Genomic DNA, 26,609 nt, shown 5'->3' with positions numbered 1-26,609 from the left:
ATTTTTCCCTATTGCTGCAGGCTGTAATGGGATGGTTTAAATGGTCATGAGGGAAAAAAAGTGATTAATGATTAGGAACTCGGCTTCACAGCTCTTTTTTTCCCCCTCCGTGCATTTCCATTTGTGTCAACTAGCTGCACACTTGGGAGATGTTATTTCCATGTAATCAACATAGTTTATTTCTGTCTCGATTTGTTTCCATTTCATGAGACCCATTGGTAATTCAGTTCTAGCTTGCATTTCTTTGGGTGTGTCAGTTCCATTAATGATAAAAGAGGATCATGTGCAGCTGTTTATTAGCCTGGTGACTAAAATTTCAACTTCTGAACCTGAGTGTCATGGTAGACGCAGGGATCCTTCTTTTATTGCGCATCAAGTTGGAGGTTACAGGATTGCATCTGGGAGGAGCTATTGAAATTAGTTGAGCATTAAGCTGTCATCATATAATTACAATAATTGCTACATATTAAGAAATTGCTTCTGCACCATCTAGAACAATACACATTAGTGCCCTTCTGTTAATAAACTTCACATATCTGTGGTTTTGTTGGGCAGCTCACTCAACCTTTTGGCATTCTCTGTGTCAAGAGTAGCAAGGCTATTAGTTCTTTTAGGTACTGTATATAGTACAACTGATGCAAAATTTCCAGCCTTTTTCTTCATCAAAAATTGGTCATTAAAATTATGTTAATGAACTCCAAAGATCAGAAAAAAAAACTTTTTTTTAATAGCTCAGCAATTATTCAAGAACAAGAAGCTGGTTTAACAGTCGACAAAACATTGCTATTTGCCAAATCAGACTGTTGACAAGTCTGCTTAGTGTCTGTCCTAACCTTCTCAAATCTCATTCTCTTCTGATATGTTGGTTACATTTCCTAAATTGCTTTCATGAGAGTCTGTTGTGTCCACTCCTCCACAGCTGAGGAATAATTAAATGGCTGAAATCAGATAGTGAATTGGGAAAGAACAAGAAGATTGTACGGTGAATATACTTGGTTAGTTTAGGGGAAAAAGAGTCCAAAAATGAACACAATTTCTCCCTTGGTATTTGGGAGAGAATTTTCCATTTGCACAACAAAGTCTCCTTCACCACATTTCACAGTTAAGTTGAAAGGGGCTTTTTTATTGAGTTTTTAAATTTAGGATGGATAATAGGATTGTTTATATGGAGGCAAAGATAGAGTGTTAGGTTATGGGTCAGTTGCTTGTGGAGTTTATGATATATAAATGTTCTTAACAAATAATTCATTTGTGAAATTTGCTGTGGTACTGTATTGGGGTGACCTCTGTCTCACATAGCTTAAGTTTGGGTTTGTCTTTATTCATAGATGATAGATTGATGTCAACTATAATAATTACATAGAGTTTCATTGTTCAGATACAATATATCTTAGGAAAGATATAGAGGAAGATAGAGGAAGGGATGCTTGTTTTAAAGACATCTGATAATCTCCATATGTTTTTGTTTAATTATTGTTGCAAACAAGGTGTAAGAGATGACTAAGCGGAGTCCAAGGATGTGTGTGTGTTCAAATTCATAATCAGTTTGGAGTAACTACTCCCCCATAAGAGGCCTATGTCCATTTTCCTCCTCGATGCTCCGCCACTCCACTATATGGGTTTCTTTCACCGTCATTAGATCGACTGGGTGCCAATCAAATCTTCCTCCACAGCTATGTCCCGCCTACTCCAACTGCGCATGTCCAGTCTTTTCACTCAGTCGATAGTGATCAGATTGGAGTGCCTTTTTCTCTAGGTTTTTAGTGATTTAATTAGGTCAAAATTGGATAGTTTGAAGGTGGATACTTAGTTTGCAATTAATAGCAACATTACCACTAGCATTTTGCATTGTTCTAACTGTCAGGACAAGAATCATATCCAAACTTCAATGAAAATTTTCAGAGCCAAGTTAATTTGGCATCTATGAGCTTGTATGTAGATATGGTGTTATCATGACTTAAGCTTTTTAGAGATAGTTCAGTCTAAACTGTTGGAAAACTTGGTCACAAGTACCCCACTGTGTGTTGCATTTCTTCCTAAGACTGGAATCTTACCTTCTTTCCATGGGGATCCACATGTGGTTTTGCTGCTTGAAATATTGGATAATTTTTGGAGGTAGAACAATGGTCTCAATTCAGGACAACTCAGAAGTCACGGATGGTAGATATTTTCACAAGTTTAAAATACTGAAGACTATCAGTTCACCAACTGACTTCACTTGGCCCTTAGATAGATTGGTCTGAATGGAAAAAAACAGCCTTTAATACTGATATCCAACACAGTCTAAATAAAACACCATTCCTGTATGGCACAGGCTTGGTTGAGGAACCATTCTATTACACCATGATTTAGTTCACCTGTTTTCAGAAAAATGTTCACCCATTGCAATATATTACTATCTGCACTGCTAGAAGTAAGATTCTATAATGGTTGAGGGAAGTTCCAGTACTATCTTTGTGTAAGAGAGGTGTTGCCTGTGCTTGCTGCTAGAAACTGAAACCACCTCTCTCATGCTTTATGCTTTCATTCTTCTACACTGAACGGGGTGGCAAGCTCATCAAATAATGTGTTTCTTAACTCTCAGAGGAGGAAGATAATCTCTTTATTTTAGCTGACAGGTTCCTGGAGTCACCAAAGGAGTTGGAATTGCCACCACTACCAGTCATTCAATGGTTTAGCAATTTCGTTAAGTTTTTACGTTGGCATTTGTCTATACCTCTTAATTTTTCACAATGGCCTTTTTTCGTTTCCTAGCAAGCAAGTTTGTTTTGGCCTTTTAACTGAAAAATTAAGTAATATAATTTTCTCAGTGACTTTCACATGTTCCAGACCTGAAACCCATCATCTACTTTCAGCACAGATTGTGGGATGAGTTGAGTTTTTCAAAAATATGATTTCTTGCATTGCTAAATCCTTCAGGGGTTAACTTAGTTTACTTTATTAAGCTACATTAGTGATGTTTCTTTTCCACAAAGTCAAATTAATATGTTGGTTTACTATGGATTCTGAATGATGAAACAGAACAACAAACCGCTTGAGAACATATGGGTAGAATGGGAATCCTTCTGGGTGATTTTAAGTGAATATGAATTAGCACCATTTGGAAGTTATTCCATTCCATTCTATTCTTTAAAAAAAGAATGGTTCTTGGTCTCCATAGTACACAGAGAGAGTAGCTAAATATTGTTTTTCCAGATTGTGTGATACTTCCTTCATAATATGGGTGTCCAGATTTTTTCTGTTCCATCTACTGTATCTTTTTCTTCTTCTTAAGTTTAAGTTTAAGTTTATTAGATTTCTATATTGCCCTTCTCCCGAAGGACTCAGGGCGGTGTACAGCCATATTAAAACACATAGATTTATAAAATTTAAAACCAAATTAAAATCAATATATAAAATTGGCCCGCAAATTTAAAACACACATACACCCATAATAAAATTCATATTAGGCCAGTCCGGCTTGCTGGAACAAGAGGGTCTTAAGGGCACGGTGAAAAGTACGCAGGTCGGTGCTAAGACGGAGCTCTAGGGGCAATTCATTCCAGAGGGCTGGTACCCCCACAGAGAAGGCTCTCCCCCTGTGTGTCGCCATTCAGCATTGTTTGGCCGACGGCACCCTGAGGAGCCCCTCTCTGTGGGAGCGTATTGGCCGGTGGGAGGTTGTTGATGGCAGAAGGCGGTCTCATATATACCCCTGTCCTAAGCCATGGAGCGCTTTAAAGGTGGTGACCAACACCTTGAATCGTACCTGGAAGACCACCAGGAGCCAGTGCAGCTTGCGCAGGAGGGGTGTTATGTGGGCGCACCGATTCGTACCCATAACCACCTGCGCAGCCGCATTCTGGACCAGTTGGAGCCTCCGAGTGCTCTTCAAGGGGAGCCCCATGCAGAGAGTGTTGCAGTAGTCCAGATATGACGTGACGAGGGCATGAGTGACCGTGCGCAGGGCATCCCGGTCCAGAAAGGGACGCCTGATGCAACTGGTGCATCAGGTGAACCCGATAGAAAGCTCCCCTGGCCACGGCCGTCATATGATCTTCCAAAGATCCAGGAGAACACCCAAGTTGCGAGCCCTCTCAGTGGGGGCCAGGATCCTTGTGCCATATCCGTCATCAGATGTTGGCGATCAAGTTGGCAAACCTATTTTTGTCAACAGCCACATGAAAAAGTGCTGCTGAGTTTAGTCCAAACCAGTCCCTTAGGTTCTGAAGTCATTATGTTCTTCTTCTGCCTGGACCTCATTTGCCTTCAATCTATCCCTGGAGGATTAAGTGAAGGATGCCGTATTTTTCTGGGTGTCGCATCACATGTCCAAAATATTCTAACTTTCTCTTTTTAATGGCTTTGATTATTTTCCTTTGCTTTCCCAGGCGGCTTATCACCTCCTCACTTGTGATTTTGTTAACCCAGTTTATATATAACAGTCGTCTGTAAATCCACATTTCAAATGCTTCTAGTTTCTTCAAGTGGTTTTCTGTCAGAGACCCTCTATTCCGTTGAGCAGGATAGAAAACATGTAACATCTGACAGTCTTTTTTCAGTCTTAGGCTTATGTCGTAACTGCAGAAAACCTTTATCATTTGGATTCTTTTTGAAAAATCTATTATATACTAAACAAAATTGAGAGGATTATTGTGAGTTTCTCATGCTCTCGTCTTTTTCTGGGCTTGTAATCTTCAATACAAATTTACCAAAAATAGTTAGCTCATCCCTTCTTATTTCCCTGTGTTAGCTCTAATTCTGTGATACTGTAATATCCTTCTGAGGGGTCTGGAAAGATTAATTAAGTAGGAATTGTTTTGCAGTGGTTTTCAATTCTTCGGTCAGCCCATGTCCAGACATTATTCTACTGAAATAAACTTTTTTCATACACACGACTGCTTTAATGAATCAATTCATTAATTGTACCAACCTCATTTAGAATATCTCTCTTTATCTAGAATATGTCTGGCTCGTACAGCTAATGGTACATGTGTTGAATCATTTTCAGATCCTCACTTTTATAATTTAGTCACAAAGATCATTGGAACAATGGAACAAATTGTGAATCAAAATGCTAATAGCTCTGCTAGGGAAAAATGATCATTTCCAGAATTTCTTAAGCTAGCCATAAAGTTAAAGAGGTATTAATTTTTGTTTTCAGATTTATTATATGGATACATTCCTCTCATCTCATGTTTTCCCCCCAGTTTTGATAATGCTTATTATCCAGTTATAGTGGATCATATAGTCCAGTTAGATCCAGGACTTTGATAATCACAAATAAATGGCTAAAAACTTTTTGTCTTCAGAATACAGTCCACATATTCTGCATACTTTAAAAATAAATTTGAAATTAATCTATACCTATTTTGCCTGAAATGTGAATTATATTGGAATAAAATATGGAATTTTATTTCAAATGTTCACCGGGGTTACACAAAATATAAATGAATGGTTGTGGTAAAATACACAATTCAAACAAAGCAATTTTATGTTACTCAATCCAAAGATTATTTTTATATGGAAAAATTTAGTAGGTAAAACCCCTTCAACAGAACTGGAAATTAGTTATCTGGCAATAGTAAGAAATAAGAACACAACATGTATTAAAATGAGTTAATGGCAGACCTTTGTGAGCAATATGACAAAATGCTTCCCCTTTTCACCACATTGACTACTTATAGTGGGAAAACTCTCAAAAAGTTGTTTTGAGCCTATCAATATTGGGATTTGTGGAACCTTTGTGTTTTGAAAATCTTTACAATTGTTACTCTCTGAGAATTACCTTATTTATAGCTGTTAATTCTTTAACTCTAATTCAGCCTTGTCTTGTTTTTTCTCTTGCATAATTTCCTAGTTGTTTCTGTTTCCCCTCCCCCCCAAAAAAGTGTACTTACTGAACAAGACTGAAGATTCTTTTGATATTTTAAATGAAAACTCTAATTGTACTCAAGTGTATTTATTTCTTTTACTTCTAATTTTCTAATAACCAAAGTTCATTTGTGGATTAGAGCCCTTTTCATGCATCTGATAAAATAGCTTCTAGTCCATAAAGAATTAGAATCATAATAAACCAATGGTTACTGGATTTGGCTTTCCTACAACAAACTAACATGTCATCTTACTGGAATTCACTTGAAAACACAATTTAGTTTTCTGCTGAAGTCCCTTACTCTCTCTCTCTCCTCAATACACTGTTCCTTAAACCATGAGGTAAACTCTTTCTCAACACATCAGTATGTCACTTATTTGTAGTTTTTCAAGAAGTCTTCAGCTCATGAGCAGGTTTCAAAGGAACCTCATCTCCATATGGTTTTTACTGGATAATCCTTTATCCACCATCTTCAGCTCTCATTCCCCTGCTTTCTTGCCTGTGGCTACGTTTCTATTTCTGCATCAATTAGTCCAGTGATTTATACAACAAGCAAGCAGTTTAGAGGTAAATGGTACACAATTAACATCTCATTCCACCATAAAGGGTATGCTAAATACCCTAGTCACTGCTTTCTCTGCCTGGAATTGAAATAAGTGTTTGTCCTAATTCATATGCTAGCTGATGTGAAGTGGGCCTTCTTTGTGCTGCACTACACCATTAATCTAATTATAGATAGCTGCAAATGAAGTGCTGTCTGAGCACAGAGACTGAAGAAAAATAGCGCTTTTGTCATTTAGCATGACTCTGTGAAGTAAGATCACACTTTGCATGGCAGGCTGGCAAAATGGAGATCTGAATAATATTGCTGCCTGTTGCATACTTTCTAATTACGAGAGCCTTGTAAACAGAAGTAAGTGCTGGTGTAAATAGAGCTGTAGATATGCTGTCATTTGGCTTATAGGAGGGAAAATCCTTTGAGTGCTGTTGTATTAAATGATGCGTCCTGATTGACAGGAACCTTGAGACTACACTGATGGAGTTGTCAAAGCATTATGCTAACAGACTGCTCCACTGACTGCAGATGTACAGAGCGCTGCTATTCAAACAGCTGAGTTGTTATCTGTTCATTTTACCTTGTCTGTGTTGTAACTGCACACACAGTCTATTTCTGCGTGCTTTTGACTCTGATTGGTCAACCTTAACTTAAAGCAAAAGGAATCTGCTTTGTAAGGCCTAGTCCATCTTGGGAAGTTCTTGCCTAAAGAAGCATGTTTGAGTGTAAGTGGCAAATCTAGCCCCTACTACAAGAATATTGAATGAAGCAAGGTGTGACTGATGCCTCACTTAAGGAGGTTCGAGGCAGCTTGTGGTCAATATTATTTTTTTCTTTGCAATTATGTTTTCTGTTTGCAATTCCTAATTCAGGCTATCCCTTGGCCACTTCAATAAGCTAATTCAACTGGTCCTCTGCAACATTCGTCCCTCAATCTTTGCTTTATTTTAAAGTTTAAAATCTTTCTTTTCTTATGTAAGGCTTGATCACTTTTCAGTTCAGCCCACTTACAATCAAGAAGTAGTTGTGCTGCATTTGGTGAAGTTGGTGATGTTTGAAAGCTTTCAGTCTACTTTTTTTTCCCCTTCAGAGCCAGGTATTGTTGAGCTCTTAAGGTCTTCTCACATTCTTCACATTTACATTTCCTCAAGTTACATTTCTCCTTGAACCACTCTAGAGGTTAACATCCTTGATATGTGCTGAGCAATCCATAGACCCCCGCTGATTCAGACTATTTTTTCTTAAACTTAGAAACTATTTGATGAAGAAATGCTTTTTGGAAGACACATGACATTAACTGAGATTCGATGAAGCCAAAATATTCACCCAATAGCATATTTTAAAAAAGAAAAGAATCCGCTTGATAACACTTCTAACATCCTGTGTCCATAAGGGCTTTTTTTTTTTTTTTGGTGTGTGTGCGTGTCCATAACTCTGCTTCCATAAGATTTTCCCCCAAAAGTTCACTGTTGCAGCTAACTTTTTTAAAAAACAAAAACAAAAACATTACAATAGCTCTTTTTCACACACACTCCAAACAAGCCAAAGAACAATAAACAAATGCAAAAGGAAAGGGAATAACTCATCAATAACAAAGGCCTGCATTTTAAAAGCCTTTTTGCTTACTGGCTCTCACATCTCATTCCAAGCAAAGCAAAGAGTCCTGCAGAGAAAATATCCAGAAAAGAGGGGAATACTAAAATAGGAATAAGCAGAAGGATTGGTAGGGGACATAATGGAGACAAGGAAGCTTGTGCTACACAGCAATCAGGAGACACTTTCAGTGTCAATTCTGTGCTGTCTCAGACATATTCTCTGGTACTGGTTGATGGCTGATTGTGAGAACTGAAGCTATTTTCCATTTAATATTACAAACTTGAGTTACTTTCAGAAACACGTAAAGCTTACTTTTGAAGTGCTACAGATTTTTTAAAAGGCTAAAAATATATCAAAAGGAAACATATTTTGCAATATAAAGCCAGATAGCACATAATACCTGATGGTGACCTAGAGATCTAACTGGATTTGTCTTTCTTTCTAAGGTGGTGGTTTTTTAATCATCATTTCCAATCTACATCTAACAAAGGCATTTCCTTTAGATTTTGAAACTGTACATTTTGATAGACATTACATTCAGGTATAATTTTATAAGGTAATTTATCCTTTGATGAATGGATACTTTGCAAAGAATTGGTATTATAATTTATTTTGGAAGCTTTTTTTGTCTTGCCATATAACAGATTTTAACAGAGGAAGAAAAACATTGGCATTATAATTTCCAGAAAAAACCATATCCTTTAAATACCATAAGATCTTAGTACATGTTGATTGAAAACTCACAGTGCAAGCAGAATATGTTATTTTACCTATTGTGGAACATAACAATTCTGATAACTTTTGCTATAAATCCCATTAAGGTCCTTCCTGTATTCTTTGTGCATTTCTAGGGCAATAATGTTCATTTTGTTTGAAAAGAGATTCTATGGAGTAGTTATTTGGGTATTACAGTTGGAAAATGTTTTTCTTCCTAGGAAATTGTAAATTGCAATTAACAAACTTACGTTTCAAGTCATTTTAATTTTGAAAAATTAGATTTAAAAAAATAACAGCTAAATCTTAGTTTTTAGAACAGTATTAATAGTTTGGATCCCTTGTAATCCATTCTATGTATTTTATTAATTTGTAGTTCTTATTCAGATGCCTGCATGTATCACAAAAGTTTTGTAAGTCTTTATTATAGGAAGTCAAAATACATTGTTTTTATCAAAACTAACACATTTTGTGTTTGTGGGATGTATAGGTGTTTGTTGTGGGGAAGGATATTTTAAAATAATGATGCTAGTGCTTGAGGGGAGGTTTTATGTGTGTGTGGAGGTGTCTTTCAGGAAATGTGTAAAGTCTATGTATTTTTAGATTTCTGTTTCTCTTGTAAATCAGTGAATAACAAATTAAATTAAATTAAATTGAAATGTAGTCTTCACAATAATAATCCATCTCTGGGTGAAAATAATCCTAGTTACATACAAGTCAACAAAAAATAGTTTTTATCTGAATATTGTGAAGCAAAATGCACTAAACATGGAATAATTAATTTTAATTATGTAAAATTACAGCATGGAATAATTATGAAGATTTTATTTGGTGATGTCCTTGCTGATTTGTGCATAAGTGTTGATTCGTACTGTATATAGGTGCCCTATTAGTTTATGTGGGAGGGTGGGAGGGGTGGGAGGGAGGGAGGGAGGGAGAGAGAGAGAGAGAGAGAGAGAGAGAGAGAGAGAGAGAGAGAGAGGCGCGGGGGGAGAGGAGATGTTTTATGTATCCATCCCGGGTTTTTTCAGAATAACTTTTTTTAAATGGACTATATACAGAGCACATAACAACACAATAACATAACTCAAGCTGATGTACCTAATACTCCCTCCCCCTATTAGAGAGAGATATTGAAATCTCAGAAAAATGAATGAGAATTATATAAGAGCATGAAATGTATTATCACTTTGATCTTCTGTTTGGTATGTCTTGATGGATTGAGTGCTCTTCAAGTAACCAAGAAATAAAATGTAAACTATTAGGTTGAAGTACAGTAGCTCTCTAGCCTGTCTCCAGTTATATTATTACTTTCTGGATAAATCAGAGGATTTAAACAGTATTCTTTACAACGTAGCGGAGATCTGTCTAAATTGAGAAATCTGGAAATAATGAACACTTTCTCTTAAACATGTCCATCATTCCATTACAATAGATGTACTAGCTCATTGGACAACTTCTAGGGCATGTTTGCTAGACCAGGCCAGCACCCCATCCACTCTGCTTTTTCAAGGTGAAATGGGGTTATGTTTATAAAGTTATGCCCAATTATTTCTAAAAGATCAGTTTGAGACTGAGTCCACAGATTCAATGGTCAAACATTATTAATTTTTTAGTTTTTCTGTATTATATAATATTATATGTGATATTAGGCATAACCCTGATTATACATCGCTTTTCAATGGACAGAGATCCTACCACAGATGGATTAATGTAGCAAATGCCTTGAGATATTCAAAAGCGATAGTTATTGGTTATCGAAGCTAAAATATTTAATTTTATTTGTATTCTGGAGCTATTAAATCGCTGAAGGCTCTACTTGTGAAAACTGAGTTAAAATAATCAGAAATCCTAGATATTGTGGCTGGTTGGTCTCAGTGTATATTAGATTATTATCTGCCATTCGAATACCCACATTTTTAAAAACCAAGACCAGTCATTAGTGAAAGAGCTGCATTTGTTCTTTTGTCTGCTGATGGCCAAAGATAAAGGTTTCTCATGGACTCCTGCTGCCATCTGCTGGAGGCCTAAAAGCAATGTCCAGAACAAGTTTTAAAAGCAGATGGCCATATAAAATGATTAAAGGGGGAAAAAAATCTAATGGGAAGATAAAATCATTGGAATTTCAAGGACTATGTAAAATGTATTAGTAAATAGTAAAAACTGAGAATATGTTTTTCCCTCTTGAAACATTGTTGGTCATTTTGGTTATATTAACATAAAAATTTGCACAGAAGCAAACCTATTTGCAAAGCACAGAAAGTTTTTATGAGTTCAAAAACATTTACTTATTTAGCATAGCTTGTACTGATTATTTTGATAACTTACTTAAATTGAATTTGTACTCTCAGAATTCTATGATCTTAGAGACTGCAACATGTGGGCTTTGTACTTTTAGGCAAAAAATTAAAACTATATTTTTCATATTTTTGTTTCATGGAGGAATATCTTGATTTTTGTACATTAATAGGGCTATACCTCTTGGACAAGTTATCAATTTTCTTACATTTACATATCTACTTTTTGGAAGCATGAACTGGCAGAAGATAGAGGGAAAAAAAGTGCATATAATGTATAATTGGTATTAAAATAAGATAATAATTTTAGTTAAGGTTTGTAATGTTCAAAATAAAATTATAAAATGTTTACAACACTTGAACATTTGCAGAAAGACAAAATTTGGTCTATTTTGTTAAACTGTGTATAATGACAAATACTGGATTATATATAATGAACTCTATAATACACATACATTTTAAAATATTAGTTTACTTATTAAAGATACAAATTGTATTTTCTATTTTAGGGATAACCCAACAGTATTTTAATGGACTTATCAAATTTAGGCTGCTACCAATATCTTTTAAAAATGCAACATTTTTTTTTTCATTTTCCAGGTGTCTAAGCAAGATTAAGATATTAACACATACTTGCTCTAGATTTTAGATACTATGCTCTTTTAAAAAAATAATCAATACTGCTTTGATATAATTTGCTTTTGTAACAGTTCTCATCTCTTCTCTTTTTTCTAAGTACAAATTACGTGTGTTGAGCAAACTTGCTGCAGAACTGAGCAAATACATGCCAGAAAAAGTTACAGAGGATACCACAAGTATCATAAGATCGCCAATGCCTGGAGCAGTAGTGGCAGTTTCCATAAAACCTGGTGACATGGTAAGAGTTTCTCTTTTCCTAATGTCCGTTTGAATTAAGAATATTTTTCATTGAAGTATTACAGATTTTTTAAAAAACATTTCTTTAAAAAATCAGTAGGGGTTTCTCTGTTGAGAAAGCAGGCTTACTATTTTTGGCTCTTTTGGAGAGAAGTTGGACAGTTTAAACATCCAAACCTGATTAATTTAGTTGTCCAATATTCTGTAGTGGGAGGAGAGATGGAAAATTGTTTTTATTTATGCTGAATTTCAGAATGGGTTGCTCTGAAATAAGAACTGCATGTAATGATAGATTATAAATTTCTTAGTCTTTTTCGAAGCAGTAATTTGGTCCTGTAGTCTACTTATCTCCAGCAGAAAAGTGCTTTCAGTCAGACCTTAAAAAAATCTTGTTGTGCAAGGCCAACATTAAAGTAAGATGGTTGGGATGTTATATACTAGAGGCAATAAAAAAAATTAACCTCTAAGACCTGTAAAAATGAGGAAAAGTACTGATCATTTGCAGCTTATATATTCATTAGAACTAATTGAAACATTCTACACACAAGTTGCTGATCCCCATGTTTTTTTGAAAACTGTGTGAGAATACCTCCACGCCTACCATACCATTTATTACACAGACACACACACCATTCTGGACATATAGATATATGGAATACCTGTATTCTATATTAGAAGAGTTCCCCAGCCTGGCAACTGAATAAATTAGCTCGATTTTATTTTCATTAATTCACATTGGTTTTATTTTATTAAATTATACAAAAGAAAAAGCAACTGGATGATGTCCCGGATAAGTCATGCTATCCCTTATCAAAAACTAGAAAGACAAAGGAGGCCGAGAAGATAAAAACATTTATATGCTGCCCAACTCACAGATAATTCATCTTCTGTATTGGTGTTATATTTTGAGGGAAAAAATTCTTTAAACTGGATTTTTTTAAAAAATTACTTATAGATTTTTTCCCTATAGTTCTTAAGAAAAAGCATCAATGTTGTGAACTTCGTTATTACATATATTTGTATGTTAATTAGGTTCAGCATAGTTTTACTGAAACATAACCTGCAAACTCTTCACTTTTTATTGTTACCCCACAAAAAAGGGAAGGTATACTTGCATTTGCACACAGTTTGAAATATTTTATGGTTAACATTTAAAGACAAAGTTACAAAGGCAAGTAATTCAATTTAAAGTGTTGCTTTAGCTTGATTTCCACACACACCAACCTGTGCTTCAAAGATAACTTCTTTAAATGAACAAGTTGTATTGGAGCTTTGTTCTCAAAAATATATTAAATATTTTGTCTCTTAATCTTTACGTGCTCCCTTTTAAACTCTGAGAAAGTGTTTATAAGAAGTGACTATATCAATTCACCTTAACATTTATTATCATGTTAACACTAATATCCAGAAGAAATTGAGCAGACATTAGAAAGATATCTATTGCTTACTTTTTCCCCTGCCATATGAAGGTGCAAAGCCAGTCTTTCCTCTATGTCAAATAGTTGGAAGAAATGAGGTAGAGAACAAATATGTTTGTGTGTGTGTGTGAGGGAGAGAGGTTTAAAGACACAGTGGGTATTTTCTATTAAGCCTACTTCATTGTAGCAGAATTAGAGTGAGATTCAAATAATAAGATGCTAAAAAGTGCATCTTTTTGTTGAACTGCTTTTGTTGAATATTTTGTCTGCATGAAGAAACAGAACTGTAAGAGGATGGGCATTGAGCCAGGAAATTAAAACGGAGAAAGCATTCTTCTCAGACAATCAATTATTCTGAAAGCAATACAGTGGAATCCAAAGAAGTTGTTAAATAATGAGAGAGATTTCTTTCCCCTATTTCTGCCCCCCCCCCCCCAAACACCTATGCCTGCAGGATTTTGCTGGAGGCACCGAGAAGCAGAGCTTCTGAACAGCTCAGGGTGATTTGGACTTGTCAATGATAATTGGGCAGCTTTAATTGCAAAAACATGTTTGTGGCGTTGAAAGGGGGTTTAGTGTAAATCCTTCCTTTCCAAGACTGATGTCAAAAAGTTTTTTCTGAAGGGAGATGAGTTTGTATCAGGTCTCCAGACTGAATAAGTGGCGAGATGGTACGATTCAGCTTATATGTTTTGGCTGTCCATCAGGACAAAGATCATTATTGCTGCTATTCAAAGGCCTCAGGATTCTTATACACCAGGGGTTTTGTTCCCCTGTTTGAATGTGTCTTGATTTGTGTTTTTCCTCTCCACTGTTCAGGCAACTTAAGGAGTACTTAAGTACTCTTTTTATTTTCTAGTGTATTTCCTAGTTAATAATATAATGAAGTGTGAAACAATATTACGAGAAATGCCAAAAACATTTTCCGTTGGCCATTATCCTAAACCGGTAGATATGCAAATTGATTTTCAATGAAGTTTAGTATTGCATGAGAATGGGGGCCAGAGATGAAATTTTATTTTGTGATATCTCACATGGCTTCTGTTTGGCAGAGTGCAGCATCATTGTAAGAAAATATTAGGATGGCTATAGCTTTCTTTCAGTCTAGGGCCTAGGCATAGACTGAAGTTGTAAAATGATGATGTTTATTTCACTCACTTTTTTGTATTTTGATTTCTGTTAAGATACTATCTGCTTATCAACAATGAGGGTAAACATATAGAAATATTGTATTGTGATGAACACAACTGAGGTTTTTTATAGTTTCTCCTCCCCAGCTTTGGAAAAGTATGGGCCAGAACTACAAACTAACCAGAAGGTATACAATACTGTACTAAGTGGTCAAGGACTAACTGTTACTGAGATCAATAGATCTTAGAGATCTATCCTTTATTGACAGAGAAGGCAGCCAGGACATTATATTGAAACAAGTAGGAATTGCTGATAAAAGGGAATATTTATAGTTCAGGGTTGAACTGTGGGATCCCTGGTGCTCTCTGAGTTTGATGGCTTTCTTGCAGATGTTTCATTACTGAGCTACGTAATATCATGAGTGTGCCAGATACCACACAAATAGGAATTATTTCTATATAATGGCTTGTCTACATTCAAAAGAACATACGATTTTAGGCCTCTTGGTCCATCAAACGTATTAAAGGAGGCAGGGGTGAAATGCTACCGGTTTGCTCTGGTTCAGGCAAACCGGCTGGGGCGGGTGGTTTGGCGAACCAGTAGCGGCGGCAGCACGAGGGTCCACCCACCTGCCCAGATGTCATTACTTCCTGGTTTTAAACAGGAAGCAATCTGTTTTTGACCCTCTGATCAGGCATAGAAGGCTTTGCACATGCGCAGAGGGTCCAAAATCAGATGGTGCATGCACTTCCGAACTGGTAGCGAAGGTAAGTAGATTTCACCCCTGAAAGGAGGCATTACTCTACTTTAATGGGTTGTCTATAGTGAAAAAACATCCACAGTGTACATCTCACTTAAATATCCCCATTGGAGGCAGTCTATTTCAATGTAGATAGTCCATTCCAATGTGTATCAATATCAGGAGATACCAGATAGACTTTTCTCATTAGCCATGTGAAGCCCCTTTGATAAGATTTCTTTGTTTTTCCTGTACGTGAAAATAGGTATGCCTTGGGTATGTTTTATAGGGAAGGACTGTATTAGAAAAAGTAGCTCAAAATGTCCTTATTCACATAGAATTAACTATTCTTTATTAATTCTCTGGCCATTTTTCTTTAAATTAAATAGTGGCTTATTAAACTAAACTTTTAATTTTTTAAATTCAAATAATTTTATATTAATGTTTGATGTTTGGGAATTTAGAATCAAAACATTTACTTATTTTACTCAGAGCTGCTGAAGATTATCTCTGCTCTTGAAAGAGTACAGATTTTGGGCTATATTCAGGAGGGCAGGAAGAAGGGGGAGGGAGGGAGGGAGGGAGGAAGGAAGGAAGGAAGGAAGGAAGGGAGGGAGGGAGGGAGGGAGGGAGGGCATGGCCAATCCTTAACAGTGAGTGTAAAATTATTTTGCTGTGTATGAAAAGTTACATTGATAGATAGGAAGAAAGTTGAAGGTGAGAAAAGTAAGTACAAAATTGTTTTGGATATGTGCAAACAGAATGGTACTCTTTAAATTGTAAGATTGAATTGAACAATAGATGTGAAGTTAAAGGAGTTTGATAAGAAGATCTCTTAATTAAAAATACTTCTTGTTTGACGGCATCTTAGTCGGTTTCTTTTACATCACATAATGTTCTCTTTTAATGTGATATACATTTATTGTATTAACAGTGAGGTATTAATAACATTTCCAAGTTTGAACTGAGGTAAATAATTATGGTCATATGCTAAGCACGTTAATCTATGTTACATGTAAATAAGTGAAATTCCAAAAGTGTTGAATTATAGTATCCACCAGAAGACACTGAATTACTGGTTTAATCCTTGTTGGGAATCATCAGATGCTGGTAGCCAGATGCTATGTTATGGAGTTCAAGGTCTTGGGTGGGATCTTTTAACAGAGCCTTATTTTTTCTTTACTTACATTTAAATATAAGTAATACTTTTGAAGACACAACTATATCAGCCTAAAACAAATTTTAGACATTGAACATCACTGTACATATGGTATTTATAATGAGAATTTAAAAGAATCTTTGAATTTTCACAGTCTTTAATGCTTCAGACCTCCTTTTTTCCTCTGTCTTTTTGTTTTATTGAGAAAATTATATGAATATATGCCATAATAATCAAGAATATCTAGACCAGAACATCTTGAGGGAAAAAGTACATAAGTACAGAAATAGTGTCTTTTTTTTTTAAAGAAATGGCTTGAGCCTAGAACGGTTTGGCCTATTAGAAATGCAGGCAGCAGTAATTTCAGATCCAAAATGAAACATGAATGTCCCTTTAGATATCTCATGGGAGAACTGAAAGTGTTCACTAATCAAATGGAAAGTGTATGATTTCAGAGTTATAGTATTCAATTTTAGACTCACACAATTTAACTCTCTAACACTCAGTTTAAAAAGCCTAAGAAAACTATATCTTGCTGAGATTACAGATAATGCCCTGCCATTGTTTCATCTCTCAAAATGTTGAAATGCAGCAATCTAAACACACCTTCCAATCCTATCTCTTTCCTTCACTTCACTAAGCATACTATAGGAGTTGGTGATTTCTTGTAAAATATGAGGTTGGACTTAAAATATCCTACCTGTTGCTTGTAACCTCCTTTAATGTCTTCCATGTTCTTCAGCTATTATATTTCAATTAAATACTCAATGCTTTAACATTAGCAGAGGTTTGAAGCAGGCAAAAGCATTGGTATAATCAAGGCCATGTTTATTATTTATGAAGCTTTGTATAAAATTTAATGGATTCCAAATATTGTTGCTGTATTTAATATACCTATGTTAGTAACTGATCATTTTTTTCTTTTACTTGATTGTAGCCCTTTGTTTAAGCAAGATTTTGCTCTGCTTCAGTACTGGTGTGCTAAATTCATTTCACATTGAAAATAATATAGGGCACCAGAGCATTTTGAGTCACTCTGATGCCCAAAATAAAAACATACAGCAGCTTGTAAATGTATGGAAAGTGTGTGTGTATGTGTGTGTGTGTTACAGATGCATACAATCATACATATTTCAATGTAGGTTCTATAATGCAATATATTTTTTCTCTGTAAATGTACCAGGGTGGTTTCCTTATTTTCAAATGAAGAGCCAAGACATTTGGTTAGAAAATAAAAGCAAATATTCTGATTTCTGTAGACAAAAGAACACATCTTTAGCAAACTTGGCCTTTTAGCAATCAGAGCATACTCAAAATATTTCTAAAATTGTATCCCCACTTATTCCCTCTGGCTGTTAAACTAACCCAGCCTCCCAAAGGGAACCCTGGACATTTCTAGAACCTCTGGGAGCAGTTGTGTATTGAATAAGTGGGGGTACAATGATTGGTACTTATTGCTGTCAGGGGAACATCTCTGACCTTTGGTTAATCAAGGGTCAAAAAATCTGGGATACGCTCTACTGAAATTCATTCCTTAAAGGAGTATGGCGTAAAAAGTTTAATAATCATTTGTCAAGCACTGTTAATTACTGCTAATTATATTTTCATCTCGGTAGCTCTCCTGTTTCACAATTAACATGAATGGGAGAAATAACAGTACTTTTTTTTTAACATGGATTTGAACAATATCAGGGCTATAGTTAGACACATAATACCAAGAAATCACTGAGTAAGAGAAAAATTCAAGGATGAACAGTAGCCAAAACAATTGGGTGGTTTCAAAAAGGGACAGGATATTAATAAAATAAACATGATGTTTAAACAAGGAGGAATTAAAAAAAAACTTTTATTTTTTTAATAAGACAAAACACACACACTCCTTTGTCTCATCTTTTTGTTTGAGAATGTAAATATGTTGAATGCAGAATTTGTCGCCGTTTTCAAATAACTATAGCTTGTAAGACTATAGTTTTTTCAGCTACCATTGCCCCCATCGTGGTTAAAAGTAAGGCTATATGAACATTAAGAACAGTCATTATGATACTAAAATGAAATTCCAACTATGGCTTTGACTAGCTCAGATCCCAAGTATTGCCTTTTCTTACGCCCAATTGTTTTATTTTGTTGTTTCGCTACATATGATTATTCCCAACTTTAAGATTCGTTCTAAAATACAGAGGCCTTCTGAAAATGAAATGGCAGCCTTTTCAGTTTCGCAGACCAGTCAGTGAGGTGGGATATTGATCCATCTTTTCCTGGAACCCCAGTGCGCCAGAAGGTGATACAGTAGAAAGTCCTTGCAAGTCTTCCGGGCCTTCTGTCTAATTTGGCAGAAAAAAACAATGTAGGGCAACAAAAGAATGATCTTATAGCGTAAGAAATCTCCATCCCGCCCTTCTCCTCCTCCTCCCTTGGTTACAAAAAAAAAAGAGGCTTAATTTTTTTTCAGCTCCAGACAATGATTTGATGCTCACTCTTGCATTGAAACAGTTGCTGTCGTAACAGGCAGGAAACAATTTTCTTTTAATTGCTGAAATGATTCGGAAGTGCTTCGTGTGCTGCTTCTGTGCAGCAGATGCTGTGCATTAATTGGCCTGTGCAGAACTGACCCAGGCTTCCTTATAGCAGGCCCAATACTAGGCGCAGAGTTTAAATAGCTTATTTATTATTTTGGGGAAGCTGGCAAACATGGTGTATGTTCTTGTATGTGCTGTATTTCATGGTCTGCTGTTCCAATGTCAGGAGAGTTTCCAGCCCTGGTAATGTATTAGCAGCAGGTCAGCTCTAAATAGCATCCATCAGAAGCCTTCCCCCCCCCCCCCTTAAGCCCCCGGTCCAGATATACCAATGACTGATGAACCTGTCTTTTGTATGAATGTTTAGCACAGTAGAAAGCCATATGCCACTGGCACAGTTTCCTGTTCAGGCTTTCCAGTGGCTAGAGAGTAACAGGGTGGGGTGTGGGGGGGGGAGTCTCTTGCTTTTGCATCCTGTCATTTATAAGCAGTTCGCGTTTTGGAAAACAGCTCCAGATTTTGCGAGCGTGTGCATCTCATTGAAGCTGCAAAACGTAAGATTTGAGGTTACCTAAAGGCAATTTGACTCCCCCCCCATTGTGTTCTTTAGGCAGGATATTAGGGCTTGTCCTTAATAGGAAATCTTGTTTTGTAACTCCCCGTCTGTTCTAAGCAGACCTCACCCCATTAGAAGGTCCTCCCTTGTGTGGGAGGACCACAGCTGTTACCGTAAATCTCATCCAGTAACTGTATAACCCCCCATTTTGTGGTTCTGAAGGATGAAATTGAGAAATGGAATACGGTGCACTCATCCTTTACCTCTCCAATTTTAGACCCGTGCACATCATTTTCATGCTTTTATTCCAAATCAAACTACATTAGTGAGCAACACCACTCTCGGCTCAATGGGTAGCATCAAAGACCCCCTTTTTTACATTGCTGATATTTTATTTTATTTCTTTCCTAAAGGGCGGATGACTTAGTCGTCTCAAAAAATCTGGGCTGCTTCTTCAAGATTTTGTAGCTGATTCAAAAGAGAGAAAAAGATGAAGTATTTTAAAATGGAATTTCCCCAAAGCAAACAAAGCTACCACTTAAATGTTACAAAAGGAAAATAGAAAGCTTGCAGTCTGACTTAAGAGGTTTCCATTTCTTTAAACCTTTGTGAAAGAAGTGGATCTATCTCGTTATGATGGAATATGGGGGCTTTAATAGAAATAAATGGATGAAATCATTAGCACAACAAAGCAAATGATAAGCTTGAAGATAAAAGTCTCTGGGGAAAGAGTTCTCTGAAAATAAATAGGACTTGATAGATTTCCATATCATTTATAACTTCCCTTAATTACACTTGGAAGACTTGCCAGTAAAACTGGAAAATTGGCAGCCTATATCCATTATAGCAATTTTGCCAACCATGGCAAGCAGCTGGCTTTACTGGATTTTATTTCCCATCACTCACAATTAATCATCAGCTGAAACTCTTCAAAACATAGCAATACTGTGTGACATTTGGGGCTCCTTAAAATGCTAAAATCTGCTGAGTAAATGGGCCGAGGTTTCTATCCTTCAAGCTAGCTCCTTTTGGTGCGAGGCAGACCGCTGCTTAATGAATGCCACTTTGATAATCAGAGGCGAATGTGAACCTTGACCTGGTGTCAGAGGAGAGGATGCAGCAAGCTGGGCGAAAGATACGAGAGTCAGATCTCCAAACTTTACACCAATTAGACAGAGTGGAGAAATACATCAGGGCCGATTGGTTTTATCAAAAAGACTTGCAAGGCTTGTGACTGTTTTGTAAGCCTAACATTGAAGATACCCTGTCACAATAATTAAGTCTTGATGACTCACAGAAGTATTAGGGAAGTGGGCTAGGTTCACAAAAATCGGTCTGAGACCTCATTGTACCTCTAAATGTCCATAGAAAAACCATTAGCAATCTTTTGTTATTATTTTTTTATGCGCCAGTTTCGATAAACTATTTATTCAAGAAGCCCTGACATATTTTAATTTTCTTTGCATAAGCTTCAAGGCTGTACAAATCCTCAGTTTAAGCCCACATTTTGGTTTCAGTTGCTATAATGAACAGCTATAATTTAAAAATGGAATTTGAAGAATTGAGGCAAGACACCATTGAATCTGATGTTATACTTCATTTTAGAATGAAATGTTAAATATTATTTTTCACATTTATCTTTAATCCCAGAACTTTTGATTCTGTTTCTTCCAAATGAAAAAATATATTTGAAACATAATTTGCATTTTTTTTTCCTTTTTAGAAATCAGAGAGTTTAAAACTGAAATTGGTATTGGTGAATAAATTTTTTGGGTTGTACTTGATAAATCCCTTTCCCCATTTCAAACCTTCATTAAAACCACTGATATATAAAAACACATTTTAATCACAATTGGAATTAATTAATACAAATTATACCATTCGATATGATTTGTATATATGTGTACTTTTATGCTAGCTCAATCTCTTTGGAAAAGTTACTGGGTTTTAAAAGCTGAACTTAATCCTTAAATGATGAAAGAGGATATTTTAAAGATCTCTTAAGATATTCATTTTCCGGCTTAAATAATACAGGCAGGCAAAAAGATACACACAATTATGCAGTGAAAGAAACTGAACAAAGCCCTAGAGAATGAATGAAGTAGGAAATTGTGAGATATTGGGGACTAATTTTAGGATTTGCTGTTTTGCAACACAGTAGGAAGAAAAGACTATAAAGGATTGACATAAAGAATAATTATTAAATGTGGTTGCTTTAAGTGACACTTTCCACTAAAGCCATTTTAGACAAATTAACTATTATTAGAAGTAAAGCCACAGTGTTTAAATATTGGGTATCTATGGAAATACAGTTTTTTCCTCCCTTAAGGTAAAAAGTTGAATAGGTGAGTTTATCTCCAAAGGCTTCCAACTATTATTTGCTTTTTTTCCAAATACAGATTTCTTTTAAAATTCTTCTTTATTTGAGAACTCCACCACAAAATTAAGAAGAGCTCAGTTTTAAAGGACAACCATGATTTGATACACAAAAATAGGACTGCCTTCAAATATATTGTAAAAGGAACAGATTTGTTCTTATTTTTACCCACAACATAATTCTCTCATGGAATAGAGGGTGTTAATTCAGTAGGAAGATCTGTATTGTCCTGCCCATATATTTATGTAATTCACACAGACCCTTTCAACCTTAAAGAAGAAAAGCATGCCTGTATTTATTTCCAGGGGAGATGGCTTATAGTGTAATATTCTGGCTTGGAAAACACATTGATTGGTCCTATTCAGAGGTCAATTTCACATATAACCAATTTTCTATTGGGATATCATGCTCATGTTGACCATTGTATGTAGCACCAATATGAGGTCAGTATTTACCTCGTAGTAAATAAACAGTTTATAGTTTATAAGCATTTGATAAAAAGTTATATGGTTTTCTAGTCATGTATATAGTGAAATCTGTGTGTGAACATACAGTTCATGTATGATAGTGTAGATGAAAAGATAGATAGCAAGGAAATAGATGGGAGGACCATGACCTGTTGTGTATAAAGCCTTGTAGCTCATGTATTACACTCCAGAGACTCAGCAAACTTCCAGGTGGAATTTATAGGGGGGGGGGGGGTTGTAAGTAAAACAAACAATGGGAAAATCCTAAATATTAACCTGTGCCCATGTTGAACTATTTTAATACAGCATCTTCTCAACTGATAGATAATAGCTAGAGCCTTTTAAGAATGATTTTTCTTGCAAACTTGTTGGGAAGTCACAGAAGTAAAATGACTGAATACCCATGCCATTGTGTAAACAAAGCATCATTCTAGATTAGAAAATGATAGGTTTTTTTTTAAAAAAAACCCTTTACAAAGAGATGAATATTCAATGTGTGTACCATAAATTGATTTTAAGTATGACAGGAATATTATTTGTTAATATATTTCATTTTTTCCCCTTTAGGATGAGAATCTAAAAGAATCAGAACTGTAAATTTTAAACACAATTGAAAAATATAGTATCATAGCAGGACAACTGCAGATTATAAATATTAAATGTGTAAAAGGAAAGAAGGTACAAAAATAGTAAAAAACCTTCTTGAAAAATATAAACAATTTTGAGAAGTTTCTCTAAATTTTCCCTGTTTTAGACTGCTACATGCAGGAGAAACATTAAGCAGTATAAGCCCATACATGCCCATAAGTATAATTTGATATAGTGTAGCTCTGAATTTGATTTTCTGACTTTGTATAATATCTAGAATAATATCAGTATTGATTGCCTTATAGTCAGAGCTTATATTAAAGTTATTTCTTTATAATGTACAATTTTGTAATAGGAATTTTATCTAAGGCTATAGATGGTAGTTCTTCTGTACCATTTGTTTACTGTATATATGCATTAGGTGAAACTGATTATATTTCAATTTCTACTTATTTAAATAAGAATTTGGTCATGATTTGTTTATTAATTTCAATGAATTTTCCTGAAACATTATTAAACACAATAAGCATTAAATATTGGAAGGGAGGCTGTTTTCTTTTATTACCCTAACCCTATTAATTCACCTGGTATTTGAGATCATTTTATGGAAGAACATTAAACCATTGCTGACAGTGTTTTGGAAGCAATGTTACAAAATCTCCAAGACAAACGGGAATGCTCTTTTGCTTTATATTCTCTCTTTCTGTTCCACATCCTCCATCCCCTTCAGAATTTTGTTGGTCCAGAGTGGATGGCCTGGTCCATGCTGTCTTCTTCAGAAGCAGTCGCTTTTGAAGAGAATATTAGAGAAAAATATTCTCATATTTCAGTCATGATATTTAATTGTTCTAAGGCAGGGGTCTCCAACCTTGGCAACTTGTGGACTTCAACTCCCAGACAGCTTTGCTGCCTGCTTTCCTCTACTAGCAGGGTCCAAACAGAATCGCTTTATTAATTTTCTGAAAGAATGAAACAGCTTGATGGCATTTTTTTTTAACATCAGTGCTATCTATTGTTTTTATCAGGTTGCAGAAGGTCAAGAAATTTGCGTGATCGAAGCTATGAAAATGCAGAACAGTTTGGTTGCTTCTAAAACTGGCAAGGTATGTCTTAGTTACACTCCAGCGTCTTATAATACTTGGCAGGTTGAACATAACACTATTTAAAGAAAGCAAAATCTGGCATTACAGGGTCTTATACTCAGACTGTAGTGATATACCAGGACTTGGATTACCAAAATGTTTAATGTCACAATTTAATAGCGAAAGCATCGTTCCTGGAATGTTCCAGCTGGGTGACCTTGGGCCACTCATTCAGTCTCACTGCACGGAGTTGTTGTTGTGGGGAAAACGGGAGTAGGAAACTGAGTTGGAAATGTTCACTGCCTTGAGTTATTTGTAAAAATAATAAAGGTGGGATATAAATAAACAAATAAAATAATAAAAATAAAATAAAAACCACTATGGTTAGACCTTGATTTATGTCCATAACTGAGGCCAAAATTTCTGTCGCCAAGCAAAGCAATCGTTAAGTGAATTTTGCCCCATGTTACGGTCTTTTTCCCGCAGTTGTTAAGTGAACCATGTGGTCATTAAGCAAATCTGGCTTCCTCCATTGACTTTGCTTATCGAAAGATGGCTGGGAAGGTTACAAATGGTGATCACATGATCCCGGGACACTGCAACTTTCATAAATACATCCCAAATGCCCAACTTTGATCAAGTGACCATGGAGATGCTACCACAATCGTTAGCGAGCAAAATGGTCATAAGTCCCTTTTTTTCAGTGCCGTTGCAACTTTGAACTGTCACTAAACAAAGGGTTGGAAGTCGAGGACTCCCTGCATTACATGCGAGATCCCAGATGAGCTTTTCCCAACTTTCATTTTGGACGTGTCCCATTAGGTCTCACTTTTGCATAGCCACCTTTTATGTATTACGCACATGGGCAAATGTGCATTTATAGAACTGGAATAAGGCCATTCCTTGCTTGCTACAACTGGACTAGCATATTTTGTTTGTAGTAGATTTATGCCCTGACTTTTCTTCACAACCTTAAACCATTTGTCTGTTCATTCAGAACATTAAAATGAATGTTTAAGCTTGTAAGAGGGACAACGGTGTAAATTGATCTAATTAATAAATAATATAGCAGCATTATGTAATCTCGGGTACTGCTGTGAGTTTAGAAAAACCACAAACGAAACAAAGAAAAGATGGAAAAGGCCATATGGACTATCCCATATAGCTTCTTGCATCCTGCTTTCTACAAGATGATTGAACTGATCAGAAAAATATATAGTGTTAAAGAACAAACATTCATTTATTGAGGCAGTATTTGAGTAGAAATGGAAACATGCAAAATGTACGTAACTTGTACATTTTGAGATCTTCCAAAAGACACTTTTTTTTAGGTATCAGTAATTTCATCTGTTTACAATCTTGATACGAATTGACTATGTATGAGCTTAGGAACGTGTAGCCCATTTGCAAAGGACTTCGTGCAGGGCAATGCCACGAGTGATGTAACCTCCAAATCTGTTCCTTGAGAAACTGAGGCTGTTGCTTCTTCAAAAATGAAGAAAACCACTTCAAGGGCTTCATACACACATAAATACATCCCCCCCCCCTCCGGACACTTATATACAAAATACACTTTGCCTAGTCAAAGTAATTAGGCAAAGCCACTCCAATCATTGGCAGAGTCTAATTCTCTAGGTATAACTAACTACAATTTAGAAATAAAAATGTGTTTAGAACCCATGTATTTTATTTTTATTTTTTTTGTGCTGCAGGTGAAAGCGGTACACTGCAAAATCGGCGATACTGTTGGGGAAGGAGATGAACTTGTGGAATTGGAATAAATCATTTCTTTCTAAATTTACCACAGTCAGAGTAGCCTATTTTATGGTCAACCAGAAATTAAAATGAATGTTTATGAATGCAAAGGAGTTATGGAAACTCAACTATTGCTACACTTTTTTTTTTAATATTACAAAAAAACAAAAACAAAGTAAAAATGGAGTGAGTTGATTTAGGTGAGCTTTTACAATTTAAATTAACATTTCCCTGAAACTCACACTTCACTACATTATAAATATTTGTACATATGAGATTTGTAATTCTTTTCATTAGATCTATTTACATGAACAAAATTAATAAAATCAAATTTTGGTTTATAAACTATGTGTGATGTTTAAAGCTTTTAAGATAAACTATTTTAAGATGTTTAAACTTTTTAAGTGTATATAATGCGATTGGCAATATTTTCTGACAATTTGTCAGTAAAAGTATATTAAAAATAATTAAGGTTTTCCTACACAATCTGAACTTTTGTGTACTGTGCTTGACTATATGTTGGTGTTATGAGACTAGCTGACAAGACTTCTATCCAACAAAGGACAAAATAGAGCTATTTTGATGCCTTTCAGATGTTACTAGATTCATACACTCAGATGAAGGATACAGATGAAATTTTTGATGGAGTAACTTATCAGAGACCAATTAAGATAGCAGATGTAAGGTACAAAGACTCAAATTGCTGTTAATCAGATTTATTGCTAATGCATATACACAGGAGTCTAGTCAATTAACTAACAATCAGCACTAAATTGGCAGTAGATAAGAATTAAGGGAATTCAAGAGAGGCTGGACTTGGACTGCTTATGGGTATGTAGACTCCAGGTTAATTCCTCTCTTGACTCTGCTCCCAGGCTCTGCTTTTCCTTCCCTTACAGCAGATGAAGAAGCAATGTACTATTGTCCT

At 35.6% G+C, this 26,609-nt stretch overlaps 1 protein-coding gene across 2 annotated transcripts in view; it reads left to right on the top strand.

The window, feature by feature from the left end:
- PCCA (propionyl-CoA carboxylase subunit alpha) overlaps positions 1-25,924 on the top strand; it is a 223,124-nt gene extending 197,200 nt beyond the window's left edge. Inside the window, exons 22-24 of one of the 2 annotated variants that reach the window (XM_070942919.1) lie at positions 11,754-11,894; positions 23,870-23,947; positions 25,639-25,924. In XM_070942919.1, coding sequence (XP_070799020.1) covers positions 11,754-11,894; positions 23,870-23,947; positions 25,639-25,707 — 288 coding nt within the window. In that variant the 3' untranslated portion in view covers positions 25,708-25,924. The remainder of the gene's footprint in view (positions 1-11,753; positions 11,895-23,869; positions 23,948-25,638) is intronic. The other variant, XM_070942920.1, reaches the window with a different exon arrangement.
- The last annotated feature ends 685 nt before the right edge of the window (positions 25,925-26,609 follow it).

This window comes from Pituophis catenifer, unplaced genomic scaffold (genome assembly GCF_029215685.1).
Source record: "Pituophis catenifer annectens isolate HBS135680 unplaced genomic scaffold, rPitCat1.0.hap2 SCAF_4, whole genome shotgun sequence".
Lineage (NCBI taxonomy): Eukaryota > Metazoa > Chordata > Lepidosauria > Squamata > Colubridae > Pituophis > Pituophis catenifer.
This window is presented reverse-complemented; position numbering and strand designations above follow the sequence as displayed.